This window comes from Medicago sativa, chromosome 5 (assembly GCF_051527215.1).
Source record: "Medicago sativa cultivar Bolivia chromosome 5, Bolivia_mono, whole genome shotgun sequence".
NCBI classification, from domain to species: Eukaryota; Viridiplantae; Streptophyta; class Magnoliopsida; order Fabales; family Fabaceae; genus Medicago; species Medicago sativa.
In genome coordinates, this window is record NC_140753.1 from 57,504,146 (window position 1) to 57,529,516 (window position 25,371).

Consider the following 25,371-nt stretch of genomic DNA (forward strand, 5'->3'; position numbering starts at 1 on the left):
TGTGGGAAGATAGATAAAAAATTGATGCTGTATTTTGTTTTGAGAATATTGCAGTTGCATTTTTTAAAATATCTTGTTACTATAAAAACAAAACAAAAATGACAATTTTCCTAATATGAATAACTGATTAATATAGAGCGGATAAGATCGCCAATAATCATTTGTGTTAGAGGGTATGACCTAACATTTTTTCAGTGCTACATCTAACAGCCAAGTTTTATAAGCAAATATATTAACATTTTTTCAAGAAATCCGAAGGCACAAATAGAGCCAGTCAAAACTGAAATAAATTGCAAATCAATCTTAATTTACGTCACAAGCATAATTGATAGTGCAATTAGTCTCATCTAAGTTTAAACAAAAACTTTCTCTAAAGTGCACAAAAAACATATATACACCTTTGAACTATAGGCTCTATAACATCAAACAAATAACAAAAAATCCAAGTCATTTTGTGCATATTTGTATTTACTAATAATTTAATAGCTGTTGAATCACTTTTTTCTTAATGCATTCGAAAGAAGAAAGGAAAAAAGCAGAAGTTATTACGAGTTAAAAGACTTTACTGAAATTTGATAAGCTAAAAAATCAAGCACAAGCAAACGAAGAATCCGCGACCAAAAGCTTCCTGCAAATGCTTCAATTCTGACAGGATTACGAAAATAACAAAAATCTAAAAACTAAAAATCAATTCGAAAGCATTACTCAACATAATTGTGAATAATGGTCCATTACAATATGTGGCAGGGTTTTTTGGCAGAACAAAGTAAAAAAAAAAATTTCAATAGTAAAAAAGTTGTGAATTATATAATATTTCAATAGCTTTTCCATTATTTCTCAAGCAAACTTTTTTCACTTTGTTCACATTAATCGAATAAATTTGTGTTAAGGTTCAATTAATTTCCTTTTCAATAAATAAGAAGAGATGTTATATATTCACAAAGCCTTTTACTGAGAGCAACTTAAAGCCATTATTGTGTGTCTGTCGCATACTCTGCTGCTTTCAATGATGAAACCGGAGAAGACGACGATATGATACCTTCCATCGCTTCTGTCATTTTGTGGATAAACTCGTGAACTCCCCTTGTGCGACCCACTAAATCATCAAAACTTTTCCCCTGAAGTGTCTTCTAAGAACTGAATGTTTCCCAATTCACATCTTGGACACATGGGTAGAAGCTGCAAAACAATGTGTTGATGAATTTCATCTCACAATCTTTGACCACACCTTCACCCCCACAACTTTCAACTCCCAAAGCCTTGTTATTTTCAAACTCGAGAATTTAGTGGTTGCAACAGATGATTTATCTGTTCATCTTCCATTCCTCAAAACGTTATATTTGAAATTTGCTTATGTTAAAAATCAGAAAAATAATTTCGTAAAAAAAAAAAAAAAAAACTCTGCTTGTCCTATTCTTGAAGTTTGACATCTTTCTCAACACACACACATGAAGAACTCTGCTTGTCCTACCAAAATATACATGTTGCATATGTAAAAACTAATGAAAACAAGAAATATTAAGGAACTAGGTAAAACTAATTGAAAGTTCGCATTTGGGAGAAATTCTTGGACAAGATGTTAATTCTTTTAGGGCATCCCAAATTAAAATATATGTTGCAAATTGAATTTCATCTACAAAGCCGTCATAGTTTAGACTTTGATAATAACCCGTCTAACAACTGTGATAATAAACATAATTTTTTCTAATTTTGTATCTTTGATGCAAGAATCAAACCACCACTTTATTCATCCAAAATGGTCTTTCTTGAATCTCATTCCCCAACTTTCCTATTTAAAATGTGAAAGTTAAAGGAACTTGTTTGGATGAATAATTGATAATATATCTAGTAACAAGCAGAATCAAACAACTCATACAATAGGAGGATAATTACTGGAAGAAATAGGACTTGAAAGAATTCTTACTTTCCATGCAACAGAGAAAAATAAAATTAAAAGCATTCAGACCGAATTGTTATCCAACAAGGATCGTAGTCCACTCTAGAGTTAGTACTAATACCATCATCACAGTTTAATTTCTATGAAAACACCAAGCCCATAAAATTAAATAATATGAAGAAAAACTAATTATGAAAAGCACTAATATCTAGCATCTAGATCAATCAACATAAAGTTTACACCCTGTAGAAATCCTTGGACAGGATGATAGTTCTTCTACAATTAGATGTTTTGAGGATTTATTAGGAACATGAATTGACATGACTTGTAAAAGCCTTGCATTCCGCAGAATATAGGTTGCGAATTGGAGATCATCTTCCGATCCATTGAAGTTAATAATAACACAAGATCTGAGGTGAGACGAAACACATTCAAGCTCCAAAATTGGACATTGCCAATCCTTGGATAAATTGGTAAGCCACTGTCAAAGGGCATAAAAAAATAACATTTGTTAAAATATATGATATGAAGAAAATCAACAGGCATACAAAGAAAAATATTCCACAAACCTTTACAATTTTAAATCTTTGAAGCTTAGGACAATGTCTGAGAAGTTTTACTATACCATTCCAGCCAAGATAGAAGTCAATAAACGCTAAACATAAGATGAGGTGAATTAAGTTTTGAAACACCAGGGTGCCTTTGAATATATCTTCAATGTGATACATCTGGTCCCATTTTGTGTTCATTATTTTTAAAAACTCGACATTATAAAATACATCAAATGGAACATGTCTTGAATTGATATCTGCTCTGACCAACTTGGACAAGGGTTTAAACCCTTCTGCTGTATTATTTTTGTCCCCTTTCATACAGACAATATGCAAGGTTTCCAAATCTTCTAGATTAGGACAAGCATTGAGGAGTTTTTTTAGAACACTATGATTTTCAAAACGAACAAATTTCAAATGTAGGATTTTGAGTGATGGAAGATGAACATGCAAATTATCACCTGCAATTTGTAACGCCTCAAGTTTCATAACTACTAGGGTTTCAGATGAAAAAATAATGGGAGTTATGGTGTAGAGAGTGAAGGTGTGGTTATCCACGGATAGATGAAATTCCTCAACACAACGCCGTTTCGCGGCTTCCACCCATGTGTCAATGAGGTGTTGATCAGAATCACTGAAACTAGAACGACAGTTGAGGCTAAACGTTTTGATGGGTTGGCTTGATGATCGACGAGAGAGCATGACTGTGTCCACAAAACGACAGAAGCGATGGAAGGGGTCATCGTCCTTCGCAAAGGTTTCATAGTCGAACTTTAGATTGGTGAGTGAACAACAGAGTTGTGTCCACCACTTCGAAAGAACTGTGGTAGTAAAAGCTTGTCTGATGGGAAGAAGAGAGAGTATGTGACACAATAATTCAGTAGGTAAATCGTTGATTCTGTCCATTTTTGTGTCCTGCGACGACGACTGTGCTGTTCTTTTTTTGTTAGGACTCATGCATGACTCAGAAGAATACGATCAAGGGTTTTTTAGAGGGTTAATAGTTTTTGTTGCCGTCATATGGAGTGAATTCTGTTTTGGTTGAAAAAATAGATTATAGGCTGGATTTTTTTTTATTTCAATTATACCTTTAAATAAATATTTTCTATAATAATGTTATATTGTTGGTGTTATTCAGTTGATATGGAGAATGCATATAATATGCAAGGTCCGGGATTCGAACTCCGGCCACCACAAAAAAAAAAATATTGTTGGTGTTATTAAAAAAATAAGAATATTTGTTATATTTGTTATATTATTGTTGTAATTGTCCGCGTGAGCTTAGCTCAGTTGGTATGGACAACGCATAAAATATGCAAGGTCGGGGTTCGAACCTCGGCCACCACCAAAAAATATTATTGTTGTAATTGAAAAAGATAAATATGGTTTGTTGAGTTTGTTACATCTAAAATTCATAAGTATCGTATCTATACTATAATTCATAAATTGAGTTTGTTACATCTAAAATTCATAAGTATCTATACTATAATTCATAAGTATCTATACTTATATTATAAATTTATATCAAAAAATTTATATACAATATTATTTGTAATTTACATGCAAAATTTCTATTAAATATCTATGATACTTTACATGTGTTAGCACGATAAAAAGAGAGAAAAGACGTTCCTCTAGTAATATATAAAGAAAGTAGGATTTTTTTTTTTTGTGGTGGCCGGGGTTTGTATTCCAGACCTTGCATATTTTATGCATTGTCCATACCAACTGAGCTAAACTTACGAGGACATAAAGAAAATAGGATTTAAATACATGAGTTTGGCTAACTTTTTCATTACCTATTTTACATTCATTTAAACTATTTTATTTACTATTTTATCCTTTAATAATTTTATTTTAAATTTTAATTAAAAAATTAAATCTCATTAAATATAGAAAATATCCCACTACAATAGGAACAATATTATGAATATTATATATGAAGGGGATATAGATTTTGGGTCGAATTTTTTGTAATTCCAATTATACCCTTAAACAAATTTTCCTATATTAATATTATATTGTTGATGGTATTAAAAATGATACGAATTTATATTATATTTGTTAAATTATTGTTGTTATTGAAAAAAGGTAAATATGGTTTTTTAAGTTTATTACAAATATTTGTAGTTGTAATTTTAATCAAAATCAAAATTTCATGTAAAATACCGTTCATAATTTACATGCGTTAGCACAATAAAAAGAGAGCAAAGACGGACACATGATTGTCCTTCTTTTTGCTAGTTTTCTTATAAATAAAATTTAGGGTGAGACGATAATCCAATTACACATGAGTAACTAGAATCTAAAATATATCTTTTTATATTAGACCAAACCAATATCGTCCTCGTGAGCTTAGCTCAGTTGGTATGGACAATACATGAAATGCATGAAATATGCAAGGTCCGGGGTTCGAACCCCGGCCACCACCCAAAAAAAAGACCAAACCAATATCGAAGTTAAAAAAATATATCCTATCCCTATGCAAGGTCCGGGGTTCGAACCCCGGCCACCACCCAAAAAAACCTAACCCTATGCAAGGTCCGGGGTTCGAACCCCGGCCACCACCCAAAAAAAAAGACCAAACCAATATCGGAGTTAAAAAAATATATCCTAACCCTATATTTATTTTTTTTGTTTTTAACCCAAAACTTAGAGTGTGTTTGTTTCAAGTTATATTTGTAGATTTTTTGAAATAAAATGATAGAAATATATAAGTTTTTGTTTGTTACCAGTTTACTAAATTTTAATCCCGTATAAAATGTTTATGGGAATAGAAAAAATTTCCCAAAGAAAATGGTGGGATCATGAAGATGTGAATAAATTACATATTTTAACCATATTTGTATGGTTCCTGGAATATTAAAATGTTAACCAAACATCTTTTATCCAAATATCTTAGAATAAAATTCGCATCTTTATATTTCAAGGAATGTTAATCCTAAAAATAAATTTGAACAAACACACCTTTATGCACAGTGCTTTAAGTGCAGTTTTTAAGTTTCCATGTCATCTTAATTGAATGGTTTCTTTTTAATGGCCCATTTTTCTTTTTTCTTATAGAAATATTGCATCCATTTATTTTGGTGAAGGTTGTGCTTGTCAAGTAATGAATTCCAAAGCAGCAAGAAAGTCATACTCATATTCGAAACCATAAATGCAACTTCTCAAATCTTCAGCAAAAGAATCTGATCGCTTAAAGGCATGATTAACATTCTTTGAAATAAATGCCTCAAGCATAAACAATGATATGTTTCAGGAAAAACCTCTAAAAGCGTTTTTGCCATGGCAAAATCTTGATCTGTGAAAATTGTCTTTGGCTTTTTTCCACACATTGCCTTAAGAAAAGTCTTGAACAACCACTCAAATGATGCAGCAATTTTATCATATAACAATGCTGCACCAAATAACACACTTTCTCTATGATGGTTGAATCCAACGAAAGGAGTAAATGGTCATAAATTCTTATTAGTGCGGTATGTGGTATCAAAGCATACTACATCTCCAAAATAAACATAATCTAAAACCATTTTAGCATCTGCCCAGAAAATGTTTGTTATTTGATTATCAACATCAAGTTGAATATCATAAAAGAATGATTGATTCTCTCTCTCCTTTGATTTTAAATAAAGAAGTAGAGTATATGCTTCACCTTCCTTCATTTCCTTCATCTCTTTGGCGGTTAAATGACTGCTCATATCTTTAGAAGTGCAGCCAACGTTCTCCCTCCCTCCGACGTGTTGACTTATCGTTTTTCCATTTCTACCTCTGCTGCTTGAGCGGCAGAAACCCTCCTTTGTGATGGTAATTTATGTTTACTTCTGGGGGGATTAAAGCTCGTGATTATGGTCTTATTGAAAGATGTAACAACATATTTTCCACTTGATTCCCGACTGATGACAACATGTGCTAAACATCCAATTCTTATATCTTTGCGAGACACTTTTTCATCATAATCTTTGATCCTCTTAAAGCCTTCCTTAAAACACATGAACTTTCGAGACATCACAGTTTCATTATCTAACTTGCTTTTGTTTCTCCAACCTTTTCTAATGCTAAAACAAACAAAGCCAACATATATATTATAAAATCTATATGTGTAATCTTTGGTATCAAACTCCATGCCAACATATGGGATTATATCTTCACAGATGAAAATACTGAAAATTGGAAAAAGTAAACATATTGCTTCAATATAAAGCAAAGTCTTTTATAACCAAGCAACAAGTAAATATATCATAAGAAAAAGCTATAAGTAAAGTAATTATTTTGTATGGTCGATTTCCATTTCGGTTTGTTTAGAAAATAATATTGCATTACCTAAGATAAAGCATCAAATAGTGGTATGTTCAATTTTGAATCCCAATTTCTTTTATCAATGTGTACCATCTCTAACCAATTGACCAACTTCTATTGATCAACTCCTAAGTTTCATCTTTTAAAAATATTTAAAAACACTAAATATAATTTATCATCACTCAGTGATGGTTCACTTACGTTGTTTGTAGCCAAATTTGAATTTTCCATCTTGGAGTACCTTCTTGCACTAAACGAACAGTCTAAAGCAATTTTCATGAGTACATATGAAACAAAGAAGATATATAATTGGTGACTTCAGTGTGTGTAAAAACAAAGAGAGAAAAGATGAGCAAACAAACGAGACAGAGAGAGAGGAAACAAGAACATGTATGTCACTAATTTTCCATCCATACGTGAAACAATAGGATTTAGAATTGACAGTTTCTTGAAGCGCCAAAAGCAGAGGGATAATGTTTAATATAGCGACAATAATTTCACGAAAAACCCACGAATATGGAAAATCTTGTTTTATTGCTTTACTTCACCGTTTAATCCTCTTGGCACAACAAAATTTCTCCACGCACTAGGACTCATTCCAATTAACAAAGTAAGGCATCTTGTCCACGACAACATCAACACCTATAGCTTAAACTTAGCTTAATCATGTACCAGTTAAACCTATATCATTATATACACATATGTAATATGCTCTCTTGTTATGGGTAAATATAATTGGTTTTAAAAATGAAATGAGTATGTGGACAGAAGGTTGTTTGATAGAAGTGCTAAAGTTGGTTAGTGCAAGCAATTATATGTTCCAATAAAAAAAAAGCACATAAATGGAGAGTGGTGTAGCAAGCAGTTACTTATGTAGTTGTGTAACTAGTTTTAAAAGCTTTTAGCACATAAATATACGTGCAATTAGGCAAATTTTATGGTACACCAAAAAATTTGAGTGTATTGGTACACCAAATCAATAAATTAGTAGGTAAATGTGTTATTTTTTGAAGAGAAAAATTGTTTTCTATCACCTATAATGATAATAATTAAATATTATTTAACAAAATCGTCGATGAAATAAATTTTATTTTTCTGAATTTTTAGTACTCATAATAGAGAATTTTGATTATTTTTTACAATATAATGTAAAAAAAATTAGTATGATTTTTATAAACAATGAAATGATGTTTTTTTTCTTATAAAATGACATTTTTTAAAATATAAATATCAATAAATAGCTCTTTATTCCATAAAAATAATAGTTAATTTAAAGATTTTTAAAGTAGGAGTACCGGTACACCTTAATTTGCGGATGTACCGTAGAAGTTCCCCCAAAAAAATAACATTTATTAAAAATATATAATATGAAGAAAACAGCAAGCAAACAAAACAAAGTAACATACTACTCAACAAACCTTTGCAATTCAAAAAAATTTAAAGCTCGGACAATGTCTGAGCAGTTTTACTATATCATCCCAACCACGATAGAAGTCAGTAAACCATAAACATAAGCTGACATGAATTTAGTTTTGAAACACTAGAATCAATTCTACAACATCTAGAATCACTTTTGGCCCTCTTCATAACTCATCACGTTTGTATGTGATTTCAGTTTATCCTCTCTTTCCTTTTTATTTTGAACGATTTCTATCCATTTTTTCTGTTAATGCTTGATGTTACATTGATGTAAGTAATGTTTGATAGTTTGTTAATTTATCTTACTTCTGGCTGATTAGGATGGCCACCAAGATTTTCTTGTTCATTTACCAATGTGAGTTGTATCGGAATGATGAAAATTGTAAAAAAAGTTTATGAAGGCGGATCTCTTGACGTGCTGGACAATTTTAACGCGGATAAATTAAGTCTGGAATTCTTCTCAGATTATCTGAGAGAACAATATAATTATCACAAGCTCACAGTTGTACATTGGATGAGAGAGCCCGAATGTCTAAGTTTTGAATATGACTCTACCCTTGTACCCCGATACTAGCATGCAGAAACTTGTGAAGCATTCAAGAAAATATGGGGGCAGGTTAGAATTCTATACCAAGCATGCTGAAAAAGTCGTACTTGTGGATATGACTGAAGAGGAATTTTCCACGTATAATAAGTCTCTGGGATTGATGATATGGAACATGTTATGAAAAATATTGATAAAATAGTAAGAGACTTTTCAAAGCATATTCTTATTCCAGACGAAGAACCAGTAAAAAAAGTCCAGCTCTAAGGATGAGGCATGGAGCCAAGCCGGCAAGAAAGAGAACGACTAAGGCGCTGGCAAAAAGGTGGTTGTCAGCCGAACAACATACTATTCCTGTTGAAGAAGAATGTCATTTCGATCCCGAACCTATCTAGCGAGAAGCACTCTTGGCCGATGTGCACGCTAGATGTAGGGAGGAGTATGAAGGCAAGAGGAGATCAAAAAGGAAAAGGAGTGTTAATGGACCACCAAAGGAAACACCTGCTGAAAATGACAAGCGTGCTCAGCAAGAAATGCACGTATAATAACATACTACTTTATTGTGCCTTTGAATATATATCTTCAATGTGTGACATGATCTGATATGGTGTGAATATATCTTTATGTGTCACTCAAAGATCTTTTTAATCTCATCATCTGTAGTAATAACGGTTACAACTACTGTTAAGTTTTTTAATTTTTTGTTTTTACGAGAAACGGGAATCCTTTATGTTCAACTTCCTAGAATAATCCCTCAAATCTATTATGGGACCACAATGATTGACAAAACTCTCTTTGCAAAGCAGAATCGAACCAGGTGAAACCGCACTAGACCGAAATCGTTAAACCCAAAACAAATCAAGGAGGAATATGGTATGGTCAATTTTTGATTTATTGTTCATCCTTTTTTTTCATCGCCAGAACGTTTTTTTATTTTATTTTTCCAGTAAATTGAGTTTAATCTTTTTCAAGAACTTTTTCAAGAAGTTTGTTGTTGATTTTTATAATAATATATATAATTGCTCCACTTATTGTAAAATCGTTCCTATTTCCACTACAAGAAATTTGCCATTTAGCAACGGCAAAAACCGTTGGTAAAGGTCCAAAAAACCGTTGGTATAGGTCATAAAACCTATACCAACGGCCACCTGCTGCCGTCTAGGATACTATGCTTATACCAACGGCAGAAAACCGTCCCAATAGCTTATACCAACAAATAACTAGTTTGTTGCTAAAGATTTCGGAGCTATAGCAACGGCATTTTACACCTGTTTAATTGCTTTAACCAACCTGTATATCCGTTGGTATAGGACCAGACTGCCCGTTGCTATAGGTCTTTTTTTTTTTTTTTTTTACAAATAAATATTTTTGTCTAAACCAAATTGTTTTTTAATAACAAAAGTTTTATACTTTTTTTTTATATGCACCACACAATATTTAAAGAAAAATAAAAGAAAATTTCAATTATATTAAATTGTCAAATTAACAAGTCTTGCAAACATGTGAAACTAACATCTTACAAACTAACAAAGCTACATGGTACCAAGCTCTTATTCTTATAGAATTAACTTAATACAACATATTTATGACTTCAGCTCGAATTTGTATTAACGATTTAAGCATCTCCTCTTAAGGAACTGGAACGGAGAAGGTTATAAACACAATCGTTGAATCATATTTGAAGCCGGCACAAACTTCAGCGGATACTGCAAGAAAGTAAACATCAAACGTGCCACTGCCTCTCACATTACAAATTCACTCGTCTGCAACATTGGAGAGAGAGAGTTATTAGAATCCAACAGGAAACACAATACAAAGCCTACGTCCTACGATAACAAAACACAACAAGGAGAAAATACACTCAATCCTAAGGAATCTCATTAACAAAAAAAAAACCTATGCCATGTAAAAGGAGGTTTAAAATTTTTCCCACTATCATCTCGGTCATATTTTAATATCAATATTAACTCAGCACAACAAATCACAATCAGAATGACAAAAATCAAAATCTCCAAATCACAATTATTAAAAAGCTAAAAAGAGAATTAGGAAAAATAATTTGGTCTATTGTATCCTTAGCACCTAATTTCATAGCAATTACAAATAGATTTCATAGCAATTACAAATAGATATTTCAGTGGCTGGCAAAATATCATCCTACCAGTAACTTCAGTGTATTAAAAGTTCAACTCCCACAAAAAAATAATGCTAATTAATTAGTGCCTCAGATGATAATGGTATAGGAAGTACCTTGCAAGGTCTGAAGTGAAGTGGCTTTCTCTTTGTAAAAATTCACATGTAGTGCTTGAAACTTAGTAGTTTTATTCTTAAAGGAACTTTCAAACTGCAGTCATGTAATCAAAAAAGAAGAATTAAACAAGTTTTATTCAACACATATTTCCCTTCCTGCTAATGACTCGGTTAACAACATCATTCATAAACCAATTTGTATTTTAAATACCTCTTTGGAACTGATATTCAGGTGAAAACTTCTCTTTGGACGGTGATGGTGGTGGATCATAGAAGATCTGCCATAGAAGCAAGTATAATTATATATTATTTGCAAACGAAAGTATATTGCGCAATCAGATTAGAAAAATGGAGCTGATATATGCAGCATTTAGTAAAACAAAAGGAGACAAATAACATGAAGAAGCATTGGCGCGCGACTGCAACATAAGATTGACAAGACCTTCATTAGCTGTATAAGGGAATTCTCTTGTACCACACTCGATTTGATGTGCTCTCCATTCTTATTTTGAAATTTAGCATTCTCTTAATCCCTATCAGCCTAGTAGCAAACCTGCAATAATAATTTCAATGGACAAATCCTTCTCCAAATTTGTTGTTTGTTACTCCACTTTCTTTATATCAAAATCTTCAAAGTTGTTCTGCTAATGAGAATAGTCAACGGACAAAATATGAATATTAAGATGATCCACACTCCACACCACTATTAGGTATAACTTTAGTTGTGTAAACTCATTGGGGTTCCACAAGTTTGCGTGAGTTCTTTGAAATAAACTAAGGGGTGAAAAACATTGTCAAGTCTCATGGTTTAATGGAAAAATATGAAATAAACTACAAAAAATTGAAATCTAAATAGAGACCTGTGATTATTAGAATTCTTGCTGCATTGTTAAAACAAAATCAAACTGAAAAGAAAAAAAAAACAAATAGAGCATTATATGTTCTCAGATTGGTGCTCAAATCTGTGTGTATGGAACATTTAGTTATTTATGATGTAAACTGAAATTGATGTATCAGTTTGACCACAAGTTAATAAAAAACCAGAAATTAAATCCAAAATGTTCAAGCATTATTATGTACATTCAATTCAAATTAAGCCATTTAAGGCACCATTAAACACAAGAAACCAGTTCAAAATTCATGTGACATTCATACTGATTAAAATTACAAATATTGCAGCAAAAATAACAAGTAAATATCTTAAGACCCAAATGAAATTAAACAAGGGAGAAAATTAAGACCCATATGATATTAAACAAGTAAATATCTTAACAAGTTGCATTTTCAGAAACATAAGATAAAACTCAAAACAGGACATCAAACAGGAGATTTTGATATGGGCCATGCTCTACATGAAGGCATCTTGCTTACTTGTTGCAATGTAGCATTGCTAAATAGAAACAACAATTTATCAGATGTTTTTATCTAGATAAAAAGAAATATTGATACTTGGATAAAGGTAAAGTGGAATTATTTAACATAATTAACTAGAACTAATGCCATATTGCTTAATATTCTGGATTACTTTGAAGGTTTCTTGGTGGCTTACAACATTTTAAACACATAATAAAACAAAGTTGAAAAATCTAGTCATATGTACGTGCTTGAAAATTAGTTTAAAATCTAGTTTGGTTCAACCTAGTATCACTCAAAAACAGGTAAAGAGCAGACTCAAAGCGTTTAGAACCAGTATTGCTACGATTCGATTCAATGAAAGCTTTAATAAATTTCTATCAGGTTTTGCAACAATCATTAAAAAGTGCAGCTAAAGAACCAGTTTGCAAATTTGTTTCAATAAGTTTAAGAACTGGTTTTGCATGTGTATAAAAAATAACCAATTTTCAATGAGGTTCGTAAGGAGTTTCGAATTGTATTGTACCTTAATAAACCACACAATGTGGTCTAATACACGTAATCCATATCTAAAGACACCTCCAATCTCTGCAGCTTGTCCGATTTTCTCACTTTAAGAGACTCAAATACCTGTGAATTTGGAAGAATGCATCAGATTTTAAAATTATTTCAAATGTAAAAAGCTTTGATTAAAAGAAGATTATCACAAAAATTAAAAGGTTACGAGGCCTAAAGTTATAAGTAAGCATTTATAATTATTATATAATAATCAGGGTTTGCTCTCCAAAATAGGATTCTATAGAAATATCAACAATAAAAAATTGTGTACTCTCTCTCTCTCTCTCTCTCTCTCTCTCTCTCTCTCTCTCTCTCTTGGTTCTTTGTATATTCAATTACACACCAAATTTCATCAGCAGGGAGAGAAATAAGGAAAACCTTCCCCAGTCAATCTTACTAAACTTGCTTAAAAGTAAGTCATCTCAGTTGCACATAAAAACATTTGACATAAACTTCAATTACAATTCACTTCTTTTCTTCTCTCTTCCTTTCTCTCTTTCACCGATCAGTATCGATGGTTACAATTAAAAACCCCTAGCCTATAAAGAGGTATGTGCCCAACATTGGCACATTTGACATAAACTTCAATTAGACACCGGACACTATGACACATTGAGAATAGTAACAGTATGTGCAAATGAAAAAACTGAATGTAATCACATGTGTCGGTGTCAAACATTGGGACGTGTTGGAGACCAAACACGTCTTTGATGAGAAGCATTGGTGCTACACAACTATATCTTAATTCCTATTCTAACATAAACACACACAGACAAGTGTTATCCTAAGAATTAACATCTCAAACAACACCAACTCTTTAGAATAGCTCAACAGCCTTACCAGGAATTCTATCTGTCAAACCAATATCCCAACAAAGCTGCATGAACTCTCCATTAACTGCAGCCACAACACCAAATTCAACAAGCTCATCCACACTAAATTCTTCAACAATACCAAAAGCATAAACTAAATACAAAAACCCCAACGCCCCCAAAATATTCCCACAATCACCCATCAACCTCACTTTCCAACCAATCGCCACCTTCAACGCTCTCTCCTTCGCCTTACCACTCACATTCACATCAGAAACACTCAAAACCCTCAACAACATAACACAAACCCTCCCCATCTCTCTCATTCCCTTATGCTTGAAACTTCCATTTACCCCATAAAACCCTTCCAACGATTGCAGAATCATCATCCCTGCATCCGGTGAAAACCTTAACGCCTCGCGAAGTTCCGCTTGAACCCTAATTTTATGCTTGAAATTGTAGATAACGTAATTCTTTAAACATATACCATCCATCTTCTCACACAGAACTTTCAATTTGTTCGCGTTTTTGGAGTTTTCATAGTTTGGGTTTGAAATTAGGGTTTTGGATTGGGATTGTTGTTCGAGTGATTGGAGAATGTTGAAACGGTGAGTGAGAGAGTGTTGGAGAGAGGTGAAGTGGGAATCGAGTTGAAGCCATGAGAGAGGAAGTGGAGATTTGGATTGAAGATTATCTTTTCGAATGGTTTCTCTAATGGTTTGAGTAACTTTTTAGAACAAAATCCCTTGGGGAGGGGAGAGTTCGATTGCATAATGGTGAGGTTCGATTGAGGATTTGAGAGATTGAATGAACTAGCAGTGATGGATATTGAAGAAACAGAACGTATACAAGAGAAAATATTATTTTGTTTTTTTTTTCTAGTTAAAGTGGGAGTGAGATGGGGAAAGTTTAGGTGGGCCCAGGATTATGAACAAAAAATTATTTTTTTGCTACCCTATAGCAACACCAGGGTGCAATTCTGGTTGCTATATTTAATCTATACCAACGCTTTTTTTGCGGTCACTAAAGGTGTCCGTTGCTATACGACAAATTTCTTGTAGTGTTCTACTATAATTAAAAAAGATTGTTTTCGACTTTTTTTGAAGGAAACGTTTGTTTTCGATTATTGATAACTAAATATCACAAATGATCATGTAATCCATTAAATTATAGATTTTAAAAGATTGTCGGAAGGCAAATTAAGTAAGTTTTAATCAAAAAAGATTAATTTGTTTAATAGATTAAGGATTAATTTAGTAGTATGTAACCAAAAAAAATTTAGTAGTAGTTGTATAGTAGTAGATTAATTTGTTTAATTAAATCATAATTGCTCTTATCCGAATTTCACTCCTTCAAATCCAAATCTCAAACTTATCACTTTGTTTTTTCTTCTAGAAAAAAGATACGAAACAAAATTAGTTTAGATTACACTTAATTATATTTAACTTTACTATTATATAAGTAGCAAAAAGATGGGTTTTTCGCTATTTTTATTGCGCTAACGAACGATTTTTTTTTTATGAAATTTTAATTTTGATTAAAAGTAAAAATATAATTTTTTTTTTGAGGAAAAAAGTAAAAATATAAATGTTTTTTGCTTTCAAATTATAACAAATCAAACTAATCATGATTATCTATTTCAATGAAATAAAAAATATAACAAAATAATATAATCTATATTCTTATTTTTTTAATGACACCAACAACAATATTTATTATAGAAAGAATTGTTGTTTAAGAGTATAATTGGGATAATGAAAATGTAAGTATTGATACACTCATATATTTTGTTACACTTTTTAAACGATAAAGGAAACTATACATTTGTGTTTGTTACATTTTTATTTTAATATTTAAATTTATTCTTATCTATTTGTTATATTTGTTATTTGTATTGAAAGTTGAGAGTATTTTTGGAAGAAAAAAATTCAACCCAAAAATGCTGAAATGGATAGTTTTCTTTTATTTATAGTATAAATAAGGTACTCCCCCTAAAAAAATAACGTACTCTGAAATAGGGTTAACCTTCTCTCCCGTTTCTATTCCCGTAGCTTCTGAATCCTCTTTCACTAGAATCGTTAGTTTTTTTTTGGTTTTATTATTTTGAATTGGAATTTGTAGTTTTGCTGGATATTACTATTCTGAATAATAAAGATGAACATCCCTCGAAACTATTGCCATGAACATGCACTGGAGTATCTTCTTAAGGGAGTGAAACTTGCATCTAGGTACGATAACAGCATAAAGTACGATGAGTTTTTAAAACTCACAAGAGATTACAAGGCTGGAAGAATTGATATAAGAGGCATCCAATCAAGAGTTAGTGGGATGCTTCAAAGGCATCAGGGTTTATTATTCGGATTCAACACCTTCCTCATCATGCCAGCTGGTTTGAACTCTTTCCATGGTACGTAATTCACATAATATCTTGATAGTTTTCTGGCCTTTACATACATCATACATACATACATACATACATACATATATATATATATATATATATATATATATATATATATATATATATATATATATATATAGAGGACATATAATATGAGAATGCTATTTTTATATGAGAATGATGATAACAATTAATAGCCTTTAGATTAAAATATACGGTTCAGATTAAAAGCTCCAATTGAATTACACACATGTCTTTTGCACACTCAATCCATCAGTTTTGTTGATCAGACATAATCATTCACGGTTGTTTCATCTTCTCCAATCCACCATTTCTTTTTTCACTCACTTCTCCAAAGCACCTTCATCAGATTGTTAGCAAGCCTTTTTTTCCCTTTTGACAAAACGTTAATAAGTTTCTTAACATCAATTACCCCTTTTTAATTCTCAAATTCGTTTTATCTGTTTTTTTTTTTCAATCCAAAAAGAAAAGAAAAAATTTAAACTCCTAAAATTGGGTTGAAATCGTAAGCATCTTCATGTTAATCTATCAATTGGTAAGCTTTGATGAGAGTATAAAGTCAAACACTATTATTTCCCTTTGATGAGAGTATAAGCCAAACACCATTATTACCCAGAGGCTATCTGCGATTTCTAACAGTTGAAATAAAAGTAAAAGAAAAAAAAATCAGATCTCATGATTCCAATGTTTTCTGATGGCAAGGATGATTCAGAAAGGTTTGAAACTCTGAAAAAATAATGCAGATGACGGTTGGATGGGAGAAGACGAGAATGGGAATGGTTCACAAGATTGGATAGAGTGTGGAGAGCTTTAAAATAAAGCTTTTAATATGGACCATACATTTTAATCTAAAGGCTATTAATTGTTCTCATCATTCTCATATAAGAATAACATTCTCATATTATATGTCCTCTATATATATATATATATATATATATATATATATATATATATATATATATATATATATGAGGAGGAATCAAACTATACGGTTGTAATATTATGTATCTAGGAAAACGATATTGATTGGTGTAACATTAGGTGTAATTTGATCCATCATATATATATCATTCACGTGGTTAATTTTTTACGAAAATATAAAATCATTTGACATGTTATTTGGCTACAACAAGATTAACTGTGGACTATAAAAGTGCATAAACCATTAATCTTGTAGTATTTCAATAACATACCAAATTATTTTAGATTTTCGTAAAAATTCACTTGAATGATGAAAAATATGCACGGATACGGACATGCCGACACGGTAATAATTTGAAAAAAAATGACATAATTCAGTATAATCATACGTGTCGTGTCGTGTTGATGTCTGTCGACATATGTCTGACACGACACGCCTAATCTAATGAATGTTCTTGCTTCGTATGTTTCTACTATATGACTTGACTTTTGTTTTGTCGCCATCCATCATAGTTAAATATTGTTCAATCTTTGTTGGATTGAGACATATGGAGTCCTAATTTAAAGACTAAGCCGATGATGTTTTACACAATTAGTTGATGGATCAAGTTGTGACACTCTAATAGCTAAATTAATGATAGAAACTTTTCATGTATTGAATTGGTGGAGTCTATATCTTTGGAGCTAGTATTAAAATACTAAATGAAGAAGAAATCATCATAGGAAGAAATTATCATAGAAAATAACAAACAAAAAAACAAGAGACTCTTACCATGCAACCATTATGTTAGGATTTCCCTTTTTCTTTTTCTTTTAAAAGATCATCCTGATTGTATTCAGTTCAATTTTTTTCGACCCATTATCCATTTAATCTAAAGAACAGGTACCATGAAATGATGGAATGTCTCTTTAACTTTCATCATTCCACACCCATTCTGTTGTGATTCTGTTTCCTTTTTTTCCAACTCACCATACTACTCATTTATCCCATCCTCTGGTGCCATTTATCATTTTCATGTTCCCCTCGCTATCTCTTTGTAGAATAAACATGAGGTGTGGTCCTATCATCCACCAATTTTACCTTGAAGCTTCTTCAAGTGTTTTTCTTCTTCGTAGTATATACATGTTTAAATTGAGGATTGCCAAATATTTTGAAACTATGGTGTCTTGGATCCAATGATGGGTATTCTCATAAATATCTATATTGTATTCATGGACGGAGGTGGGCATAAAGTTTGGTGTGGTCATAGACACAACAAATTTTCCCCAACTTCTACCAGGTGTCTATAAGAATAAAATACTAGAAGAAGTTGGTAGTACATTTTGTTCCGTTCCAGTTATTAGCATTTTTTTTTTGTGGTGGCGAGGATTCAACCCCTGACCTTGCATATATTATGCATTGTCCCTACCAACTGAGCTAAGCTCACTTACAAATAGACTTAGACTAATAAAATTAGGGTAAACAAAACTAAAAAAAACTATTATTTTGATTGAAATAGTACATAGTTTTTAATTTCATTGGGAAACTTTTTCAACCCTGATCATCCCTTTTTCTATTCATGCAACTAAAATCTTTATCAACTTGTAGGTTATATCTGTTCGATAGCATAAATGGTTCTATCTCTTCGTTTTCAACCCTTCAATCATTTCGCTCTATTGTTTTTCTTCGTATTATTATCTGATAAACAATAAAATATCTTATGTTTCAAAAATAAATAAAAAAGCATATGTTAAGAAATCACCTAATATTTTCATTGTTGTGATACAAAGGGAAAAAAGCGAAGAAGGTAAAAGAGAACTATCAACTTCCTATGGATGTGCTTGATATCATTTCTAAAACACTAGATTTTGACGACCACTTTCAGTTTGGCGGTGTATGCAAGAATTGGAGGGCGTTTCATCAAATTTATTGGAGAAATTTCTTGGCATCCCAAGAACCATTACTTCTTCAAATTGCTTATGATCGTAAGACATCATATTCCTTTATTACCATACCCGACCAAAAAGTTTATTGCTTGAAGAGGATGGAGTACTTCTTAGGGTATACACATGTTGCGTCTTCTAGCGGATATTTTATCATGGCAAATTACCATAATAATTCACTTATGTTAGTCAACCCATTTACAAGAAAAAAGAAGTTAATCCATACCCCTACCTCTGAAAGTAACTATTTTATAATTGATCGTGCCTTTCTTGCTTTCGGCAAATGCTCTGAGGAATTTATCTTGGTGGTTTTAAGCAACCGTTGTTTGCATGTCTATCAATCTCGAAATTGGGGTTGGGCTACTTACTCGATAAAGGAAAATTATGGGAGGGTTGTTGACTTTGCGGTCTTGCATAATATAATATATGTTGTCACTCGCAAGGCCAACATAGGGGTACTTAGCTTGAATTATGCAAATATTAGATTTCTAAAACTGAAAAGTACTCCCGATGTACCATTTCACAGATACCTTAGGTTGGTTAATTGTGATGAGCAACTTTTAGTGGTTGATTTAACGTGGAGTACAATATGCAATGTGTACAAGATAGACTTCACAACCATGAATTATGTCGAACTGAAAACTTTGGGCGACATTGCATTACTTTATGTTGGGAATCTGATCCCGGGAAATTGTTATGCTTTGAGCAACCCCAACAGGTGGGGATACGAGAGCAACTCTATGTATGTCAGCAGTCATTTTTCTACAACATGCAATGTCTATTCAGGGGATGATAAAAAAAAATTGCAAAAATGCATTACACTTCCAGCTCCTAATGGAACAAGTTCCTTCACGTTCGACTGGCATTTTAGAAATCTACGATATGAAGTAGATTATTCTCTAGTTGAGTAACTTGCATATTGTACACAATGATTCTTGTGGTGTTTGTCTTTCGACCTAGTTCCTTTTTGCGAGCAAAAAATTTGACTAGATCGAAAATATTTTTATCGGTTTACAGTGTTCGTATTGACTAATATTTGTCTAACTTTTTACTATTATTATTATTACTAATATTTTTCTAACTCTTTACTATTATTGACTAATTGTGTAAATATTGGCAAGTTCACCAAATCGTAACAAGTATGAAAGTAGTTAGTTTATCGTTTCCACAAGGATTGTCCTTCAAATCGGTAATTAGAGCGGAACTTATTTGAAAGTAAATAAAAGTAATGAGATTAAAAGGATTGTAGGGTCAGATGTGTAACAGCGATTAAGGAATCACTGAATCACCTTCTGTCTTTGTTGCAATTAACTCGGTAAATCATCGGTTTATGTCATGTATATTTGATTTAAGAAAGTAGTGTTATGACCCCGTGATGTATCTGTGGAAGTTAATTTAATAGAAAACCATAGTCTGGATAAATTTTCAACAGTAGCAATTTGGATTTTGAGTCGAAAAAACATTAAAGACCAGGGATATCCAAAATTAAATCTCACAATCGAAACATAAACTAAAAGAAAATCTTTATTAATTGAATACATTAAATAAGAAGAGGTTCATCGTGGAACCCTAATCAAAGAGGTTTAGTTTCACATGGTAACTGACATCATTACAAAACAATAGAAAACCATAGTCTAAATTGGTACATTGGTCCTCTATTTAATTTCTTGTTTTCATTTTGGTCACATAACTCTTAAAATCCACGTTTAGGTGAAGGGAAATCGATTACCAAAAACAGGCAGCAGAATAAAAATTTCTATTTCCTTTCCTTGGATCATTACGAATTTGACATGATCAGTTAAAGAATGTTTCCTCTCGAAGTGCAAAAAAATTCTCGATCATAACAAAGCAAAAAAGCAAAGCCTTTACTCTTCTACACGAACAATGCTCCTCTGGTTCCCGGTGCTAACCAAGAGATTAGAGGTTTGGGAGAATTAGGGTTTCTGAAATGTGTAACCTTCGACTTCAGCAAAGGTTATATTTATAGAACTTCTTTTGTGTTCAAAAAGTCAGTAGTCACTATTGGGCTTCTGTAAGCCCATTAACCCATTTAGATTTTGCTTACTAATTAGTGTTATTTGTTAAACGCACCCATAATATAAGTCTTACTTTTATTTCTCCTTTTGACTGCTCTATTGTGTGTGACCCTATAGATTCTTGTCCTGTTGGCAATAATATTAAATTTAGTTTTAATATTATAAACAGTGAGCGGTATCTAGTAACACATCACTACTACAAAAGTGACAAGAATGTCAAGTGATATGACGAAACCTTTTCTATGATAATGTTCATGTGCACAATTACTCCTTTGTCCTCATATATATATATATATATATATATATATATATATATATATATATATATATATATATATATATATATATATATCACAAGGCATAGATTTTGTCACCCTTGTATAAATCAATATTTATATTTCTTGATCCCAAAATATAATGAATAACGAACAAGCCCAATATCTCATATTGACTTAATTCGGCATGGCCATGCAATTTTCATCAATAGGCCTAAAGATATATCTCATGTTATGAAGGAGGGACAAATATCATCTAGGACACTCATGTCCCTCAGAATGATTCGTCAAGTGCCTATTAACCAACATTATGGTTATCCTGTTATGGTCAAGTGCCTATTAACCCTCAGAATCATCTAGGACACTCATGTCTCTCCACCGCAACAAAGCAAATCCGCTGATGATATCGTGAACAAAATCCAAAGCTTCCGTTACAAAACCACTGTACCTGATTCCGATGATATGTTAACTCAGAAGAAGCCAATCTCGTTTCAGGATAAGCTCAGATGAAAGCAATTTTGTTTTTTCTGGATAATCTCATATTTCGTTTCAGGATAATCTCAGATGAAAGCAATTTTGTTTTTTTCTGGGGTGTAGAAAACAATTTTGTTGGGCTAGGTGTTAATGGGCTGGACTTATGCATGGTGCATAAGTTATGACTTATGCACCATAACCACACCCCGAATCAATTGTCGAATCGAATTATGAACTTGGTTCGGTTCATTGTCAACCCTAATCCCTCGTTTGATTCAAGTTAGGTATCTCTTGTTGTTAACTGATAGTATGGGGGTTATGGTCCCTCGTTTGATTCCTGTGTAATCTTTCTGTTGCGGGCTTCAGCCGCATTCTAAAAAATAAAATAAAATTAGGTATTGAAGTAAATGTGTTTTATTTAAAACAAAACAATAATGAGCGATTCCAATCATTATAATTGAATGACAATTCCTTAAAGAAATATTTAATTTTAATAATGATATTTTTTTTTTTTTGACAAATGTAATAATGAAATTTTAAAACTACCATTTTCAGGCTATTCAAATTTTTAAAGTCAAAGTACATGGGAGTGTTGGGGAAGAATTCATTTGAAGGAAGATGTTTCTTTCTTTTTTTTTTTTTTTTGGAAGGAGAAGATGTGGTTTTTTTTTTTTTGACAGAAAGGAGAAGATGTGGTTTTTGCAAAGGTTGAATCGTTTGTATGAATAAAAAATAAATAATACATATATTATATGATATATGCATTGAATGTGAAATGAATGAGAATAAATGACCTTGTCAAAAGGAGAAAAAGAAGCTGCTAGAAAATCGGTCTCATTTCGCTGGCTGATTAACAATTTTCCACTTTTCCAGTATCAGTTTCCACTCTTTCGCAAACCCTTAACCGTTTTCATATTTCTGAAACAAACATGTCATCGGAAACTGAGAACTCAGCCCCCATTGATAGGATTAGTAACTTACCTGATGAGTTAATTTGTCACATTCTCTCTTTTCTCCCGATTCAACAAGCATTCGCTACCACGTTTATTTCCAAACGGTGGGCCTTACTCTGTTATTCACTCTCCGTTCTCAGCTTCTTGTTCGACGATGGAACTGTCCTAGATGATGACGATGAAACTATCCTAGATGACGATGACACCATCGGCTTCTGTTGGTTCTGTCATTTGGTAGATATGCTCATGCTCTCTCCTTTGTCTGGAAACAAGCCCATCAAAACGTTTGACCTCAAGTGTCTTTCTAGATCTTATAACATTGGCCTTGAAAGCTTCCACGCATGGGTTGAAGCCGCTAAACAACGTCATGTCAAGGAATTTCATCTCTTTATGAATAATGTTACCTTGAATCCCACAATTTTCACCTCTCAAACCCTAGTTGTTCTGAAACTTGAGGGATTAAAAGTTGAATCTGAAACTTTGAATGTTGATCTTCCATCCCTCAAAACCCTACATTTGAGATTTGTTCGATTTCAAAATAAGAATGATTTCATGAAACTTCTTAATGCTTGTCCTATTCTAGAGGATTTGCATACTTCTCATCCTAGGTATGTTGAAAATAATGAGGCGGAAGAGTTTGAAACCTTGTTCTTGTCCAAATTGGTTAGAGCCGATGTTGGTCCAGTCGATGTTCCTTTTAGTGCTATCTCAAAGGTCAAGTTTCTACGCATAGACTATGCACAAAAAACCACTTTGACAAGCATTCCAGTGTTTCAAAACGTAATTCACATTGAACTTTTGTTTTATCATTTCTTCCTTGGTTGGGATAGTGTGATAGAATTGCTGCAGCATTGTCCAAATCTTCAAATTCTTTGCATGAGAAAGGTTTGTGAATTAATATGTTCTTCTTTTACTTGCTCTTTTTGAAAATATATTTTAATGAATGTTATTCTTTGTCCTTTTGACAGTGGAATACCAGATTATCGAAAAAATGGAAAAGCCCAATTCCATCTGTTGAATGCATTTCGTCTCACCTCAGATCATGTACTCTTTTAAACTTTGATGGCTCTGAAAATGATCTTCGATTTGCAACCTATATTTTGCAGAATGCGATGCTTTTAGAAGCGATGAAAATCAATTTTACAGCTAGCTTCTCAAATGGAGTGAATAAGAATCAAATTAAGGATAAATTATCCACCTGTCCAAGGATGTCCATGGGATGTAATCTTTTGTTTGAATCTATCTAGTAACCAGATATCTGTGTTGTTCATTAGTTTCTATTCTAATAATAATATGCAACCATTGAAATAATATGCAACCATTGAATTTGATTGTCTTTAGTGTGGAAGAATTATAGGGTGGACTTCCATTGTAGCTTGATGACTATTTTGTTTGGATGCTTTTAGTTTTATTTTGCTTTATTGTATTGTAAAGTGAGAATTGTTTCAAGTCCTATTTAATATCAAAATACCATGATGTTCAACAGTGGATTAGTAAAGAGTTTGGTTGGAAATTCAAATTGTAAAACAATTCGTAAGATTAATGTACATCATTAACATGAGATCGAGTAAGTTGGCCTTCTGTCCTTTGAGTGAGTGACTTGTCGAGTTTTTCGACCGTGCTTGATAAACTAATTGTTACCGGGGTATGTTGGCATAAAAGAGCTTGTGATATTCTAATTGTTATCACTGATGCTGCCCTTTTTCCTTTAACAATGGAAAGATCTAAAGAAAATACAAAGGAAATAGTACTACTTTCATTTGTTACTTCATTAGAGTTGTATGTAATATTGTTGTTCTGCTTTCTCTCATGTTCAAATCAACCCTACTTTATGAAGATTTTGATGATTATTTGATTCATTCATGATCCATAGTTAGCTAGTATTATAGTGTATGAATGGTTTTAGTTGTGATTAAGCTAACCTGACTTTCAATTCCTATCAACTTGCATTTTATACACATGATTCTTACCCAACTACTTCATACTCTAATCTCATTTTCTACGATTTAATAATTTAACTTATTGAATTTTTTGGTATAATTTTATACGATTCTCGGATAAATGTTGATTTGTGTGTCTAAAAATAACACAATTGTACTTTACGTGTACTTGTCGTTCACTACTGTATTGTTCCATTGGTTCATGGTGAAATTATTCGCCATTCAAGGGCTGTTAGTTCGATCTAATGGATGCAGTTTTGAAGCAATTGTCACATATGCAGATTTAAATTTACAGTTTCGGATCCTTTTCTACCATTGCTTTTCTATCTCGAATTATTGGTGAAACTGCGTTCATAGGCAGGCGCAGTTGATTGCACTTAGTTTCTTGTGAGTTATAGTTTTCAATTTCAATTGTTAATTTGAAATAAAAACTTGTCTTCTTTTAAGTTCACTAATTATTTGAGAATTAACTGTTTCTTCTCTTGCTCAGTGCAAATTTTCTTAGTTCCTTGATTCATTGTCAATTTACAAGTGCCTTGCTTATCAATATGAGCTTACTATTATACGTTTCATGATTCATCACTTGTTCCTGATATTGTTCCATGCTTGTATTTATTTTTTGTTTGATTCTCTATTAATCTGTAAAGTTAATTTCTACATATAACTACCTATTATCTTAAACATATAATGAGTTAGAAATTGAAAAACCTTAAACACACATCCTTCAGTTTCAGATTCCAACATCTC

General features: G+C 32.2%; 4 protein-coding genes across 6 annotated transcripts; 2 read left to right on the forward strand and 2 right to left on the reverse strand.

Moving 5' to 3' along the window:
* Positions 1 to 2,117: 2,117 nt before the first annotated feature.
* LOC146923387 (F-box/FBD/LRR-repeat protein At4g26340-like) lies at positions 2,118 to 3,354 on the reverse strand. The gene is made up of 2 exons (XM_085711712.1): positions 2,467 to 3,354; positions 2,118 to 2,378 (listed from the first exon to the last, which is right to left on the reverse strand). Exons 1-2 carry the CDS (start codon positions 3,352 to 3,354, stop codon positions 2,118 to 2,120), a joined length of 1,149 nt encoding a protein of 382 aa, XP_085567838.1.
* A 6,789-nt stretch (positions 3,355 to 10,143) lies between these two features.
* On the reverse strand, positions 10,144 to 14,581 carry LOC146923388 (FRIGIDA-like protein 3). 3 transcript variants are annotated; one of them, XM_085708563.1, is made up of 5 exons: positions 13,709 to 14,581; positions 12,837 to 12,940; positions 11,169 to 11,235; positions 10,958 to 11,051; positions 10,144 to 10,470 (listed from the first exon to the last, which is right to left on the reverse strand). In XM_085708563.1, the coding sequence occupies exons 1-2, from the start codon at positions 14,172 to 14,174 to the stop codon at positions 12,933 to 12,935; spliced, it is 474 nt and encodes a 157-aa protein (XP_085564689.1). In that variant the 5' UTR covers positions 14,175 to 14,581; the 3' UTR covers positions 10,144 to 10,470; positions 10,958 to 11,051; positions 11,169 to 11,235; positions 12,837 to 12,932. The 3 variants fall into 3 exon arrangements, 2 of the variants coding, with proteins under 2 accessions (XP_085564689.1, XP_085564690.1); XR_015009702.1 differs by lacking the exons at positions 12,837 to 12,940; positions 13,709 to 14,581 and adding an exon at positions 11,400 to 12,447; XM_085708564.1 differs by lacking the exons at positions 10,144 to 10,470; positions 10,958 to 11,051; positions 11,169 to 11,235 and adding an exon at positions 11,563 to 11,598.
* Positions 14,582 to 15,834: 1,253 nt separating this feature from the next.
* Positions 15,835 to 19,873, forward strand: LOC146923389 (F-box protein At3g56470-like). The gene is made up of 2 exons (XM_085708555.1): positions 15,835 to 16,087; positions 18,794 to 19,873. The coding sequence occupies exons 1-2, from the start codon at positions 15,835 to 15,837 to the stop codon at positions 19,855 to 19,857; spliced, it is 1,317 nt and encodes a 438-aa protein (XP_085564681.1). The 3' UTR covers positions 19,858 to 19,873.
* A 2,787-nt stretch (positions 19,874 to 22,660) lies between these two features.
* LOC146923390 (F-box/LRR-repeat protein At3g59200-like) lies at positions 22,661 to 24,182 on the forward strand. Its single transcript, XM_085710887.1, has 2 exons — positions 22,661 to 23,569; positions 23,653 to 24,182. Exons 1-2 carry the CDS (start codon positions 22,661 to 22,663, stop codon positions 23,929 to 23,931), a joined length of 1,188 nt encoding a protein of 395 aa, XP_085567013.1. The 3' UTR covers positions 23,932 to 24,182.
* The last annotated feature ends 1,189 nt before the right edge of the window (positions 24,183 to 25,371 follow it).

Coding starts and splice junctions, on each gene's coding strand:
- LOC146923387 (XM_085711712.1), bottom strand. CDS start 3,354: ATGGACAGAATCAACGATTTACCTACTGAATTATTGTGTCACATACTC. Junction 2,379..2,466: donor AAAGATTTAAAATTGTAAAG/GTTTGTGGAATA, acceptor GCCCTTTGACAG/TGGCTTACCAATTTATCCAA.
- LOC146923390 (XM_085710887.1), top strand. CDS start 22,661: ATGTCATCGGAAACTGAGAACTCAGCCCCCATTGATAGGATTAGTAAC. Junction 23,570..23,652: donor AAATTCTTTGCATGAGAAAG/GTTTGTGAATTA, acceptor TCCTTTTGACAG/TGGAATACCAGATTATCGAA.
- LOC146923389 (XM_085708555.1), top strand. CDS start 15,835: ATGAACATCCCTCGAAACTATTGCCATGAACATGCACTGGAGTATCTT. Junction 16,088..18,793: donor TGGTTTGAACTCTTTCCATG/GTACGTAATTCA, acceptor TGTGATACAAAG/GGAAAAAAGCGAAGAAGGTA.
- LOC146923388 (XM_085708563.1), bottom strand. CDS start 14,174: ATGGATGGTATATGTTTAAAGAATTACGTTATCTACAATTTCAAGCAT.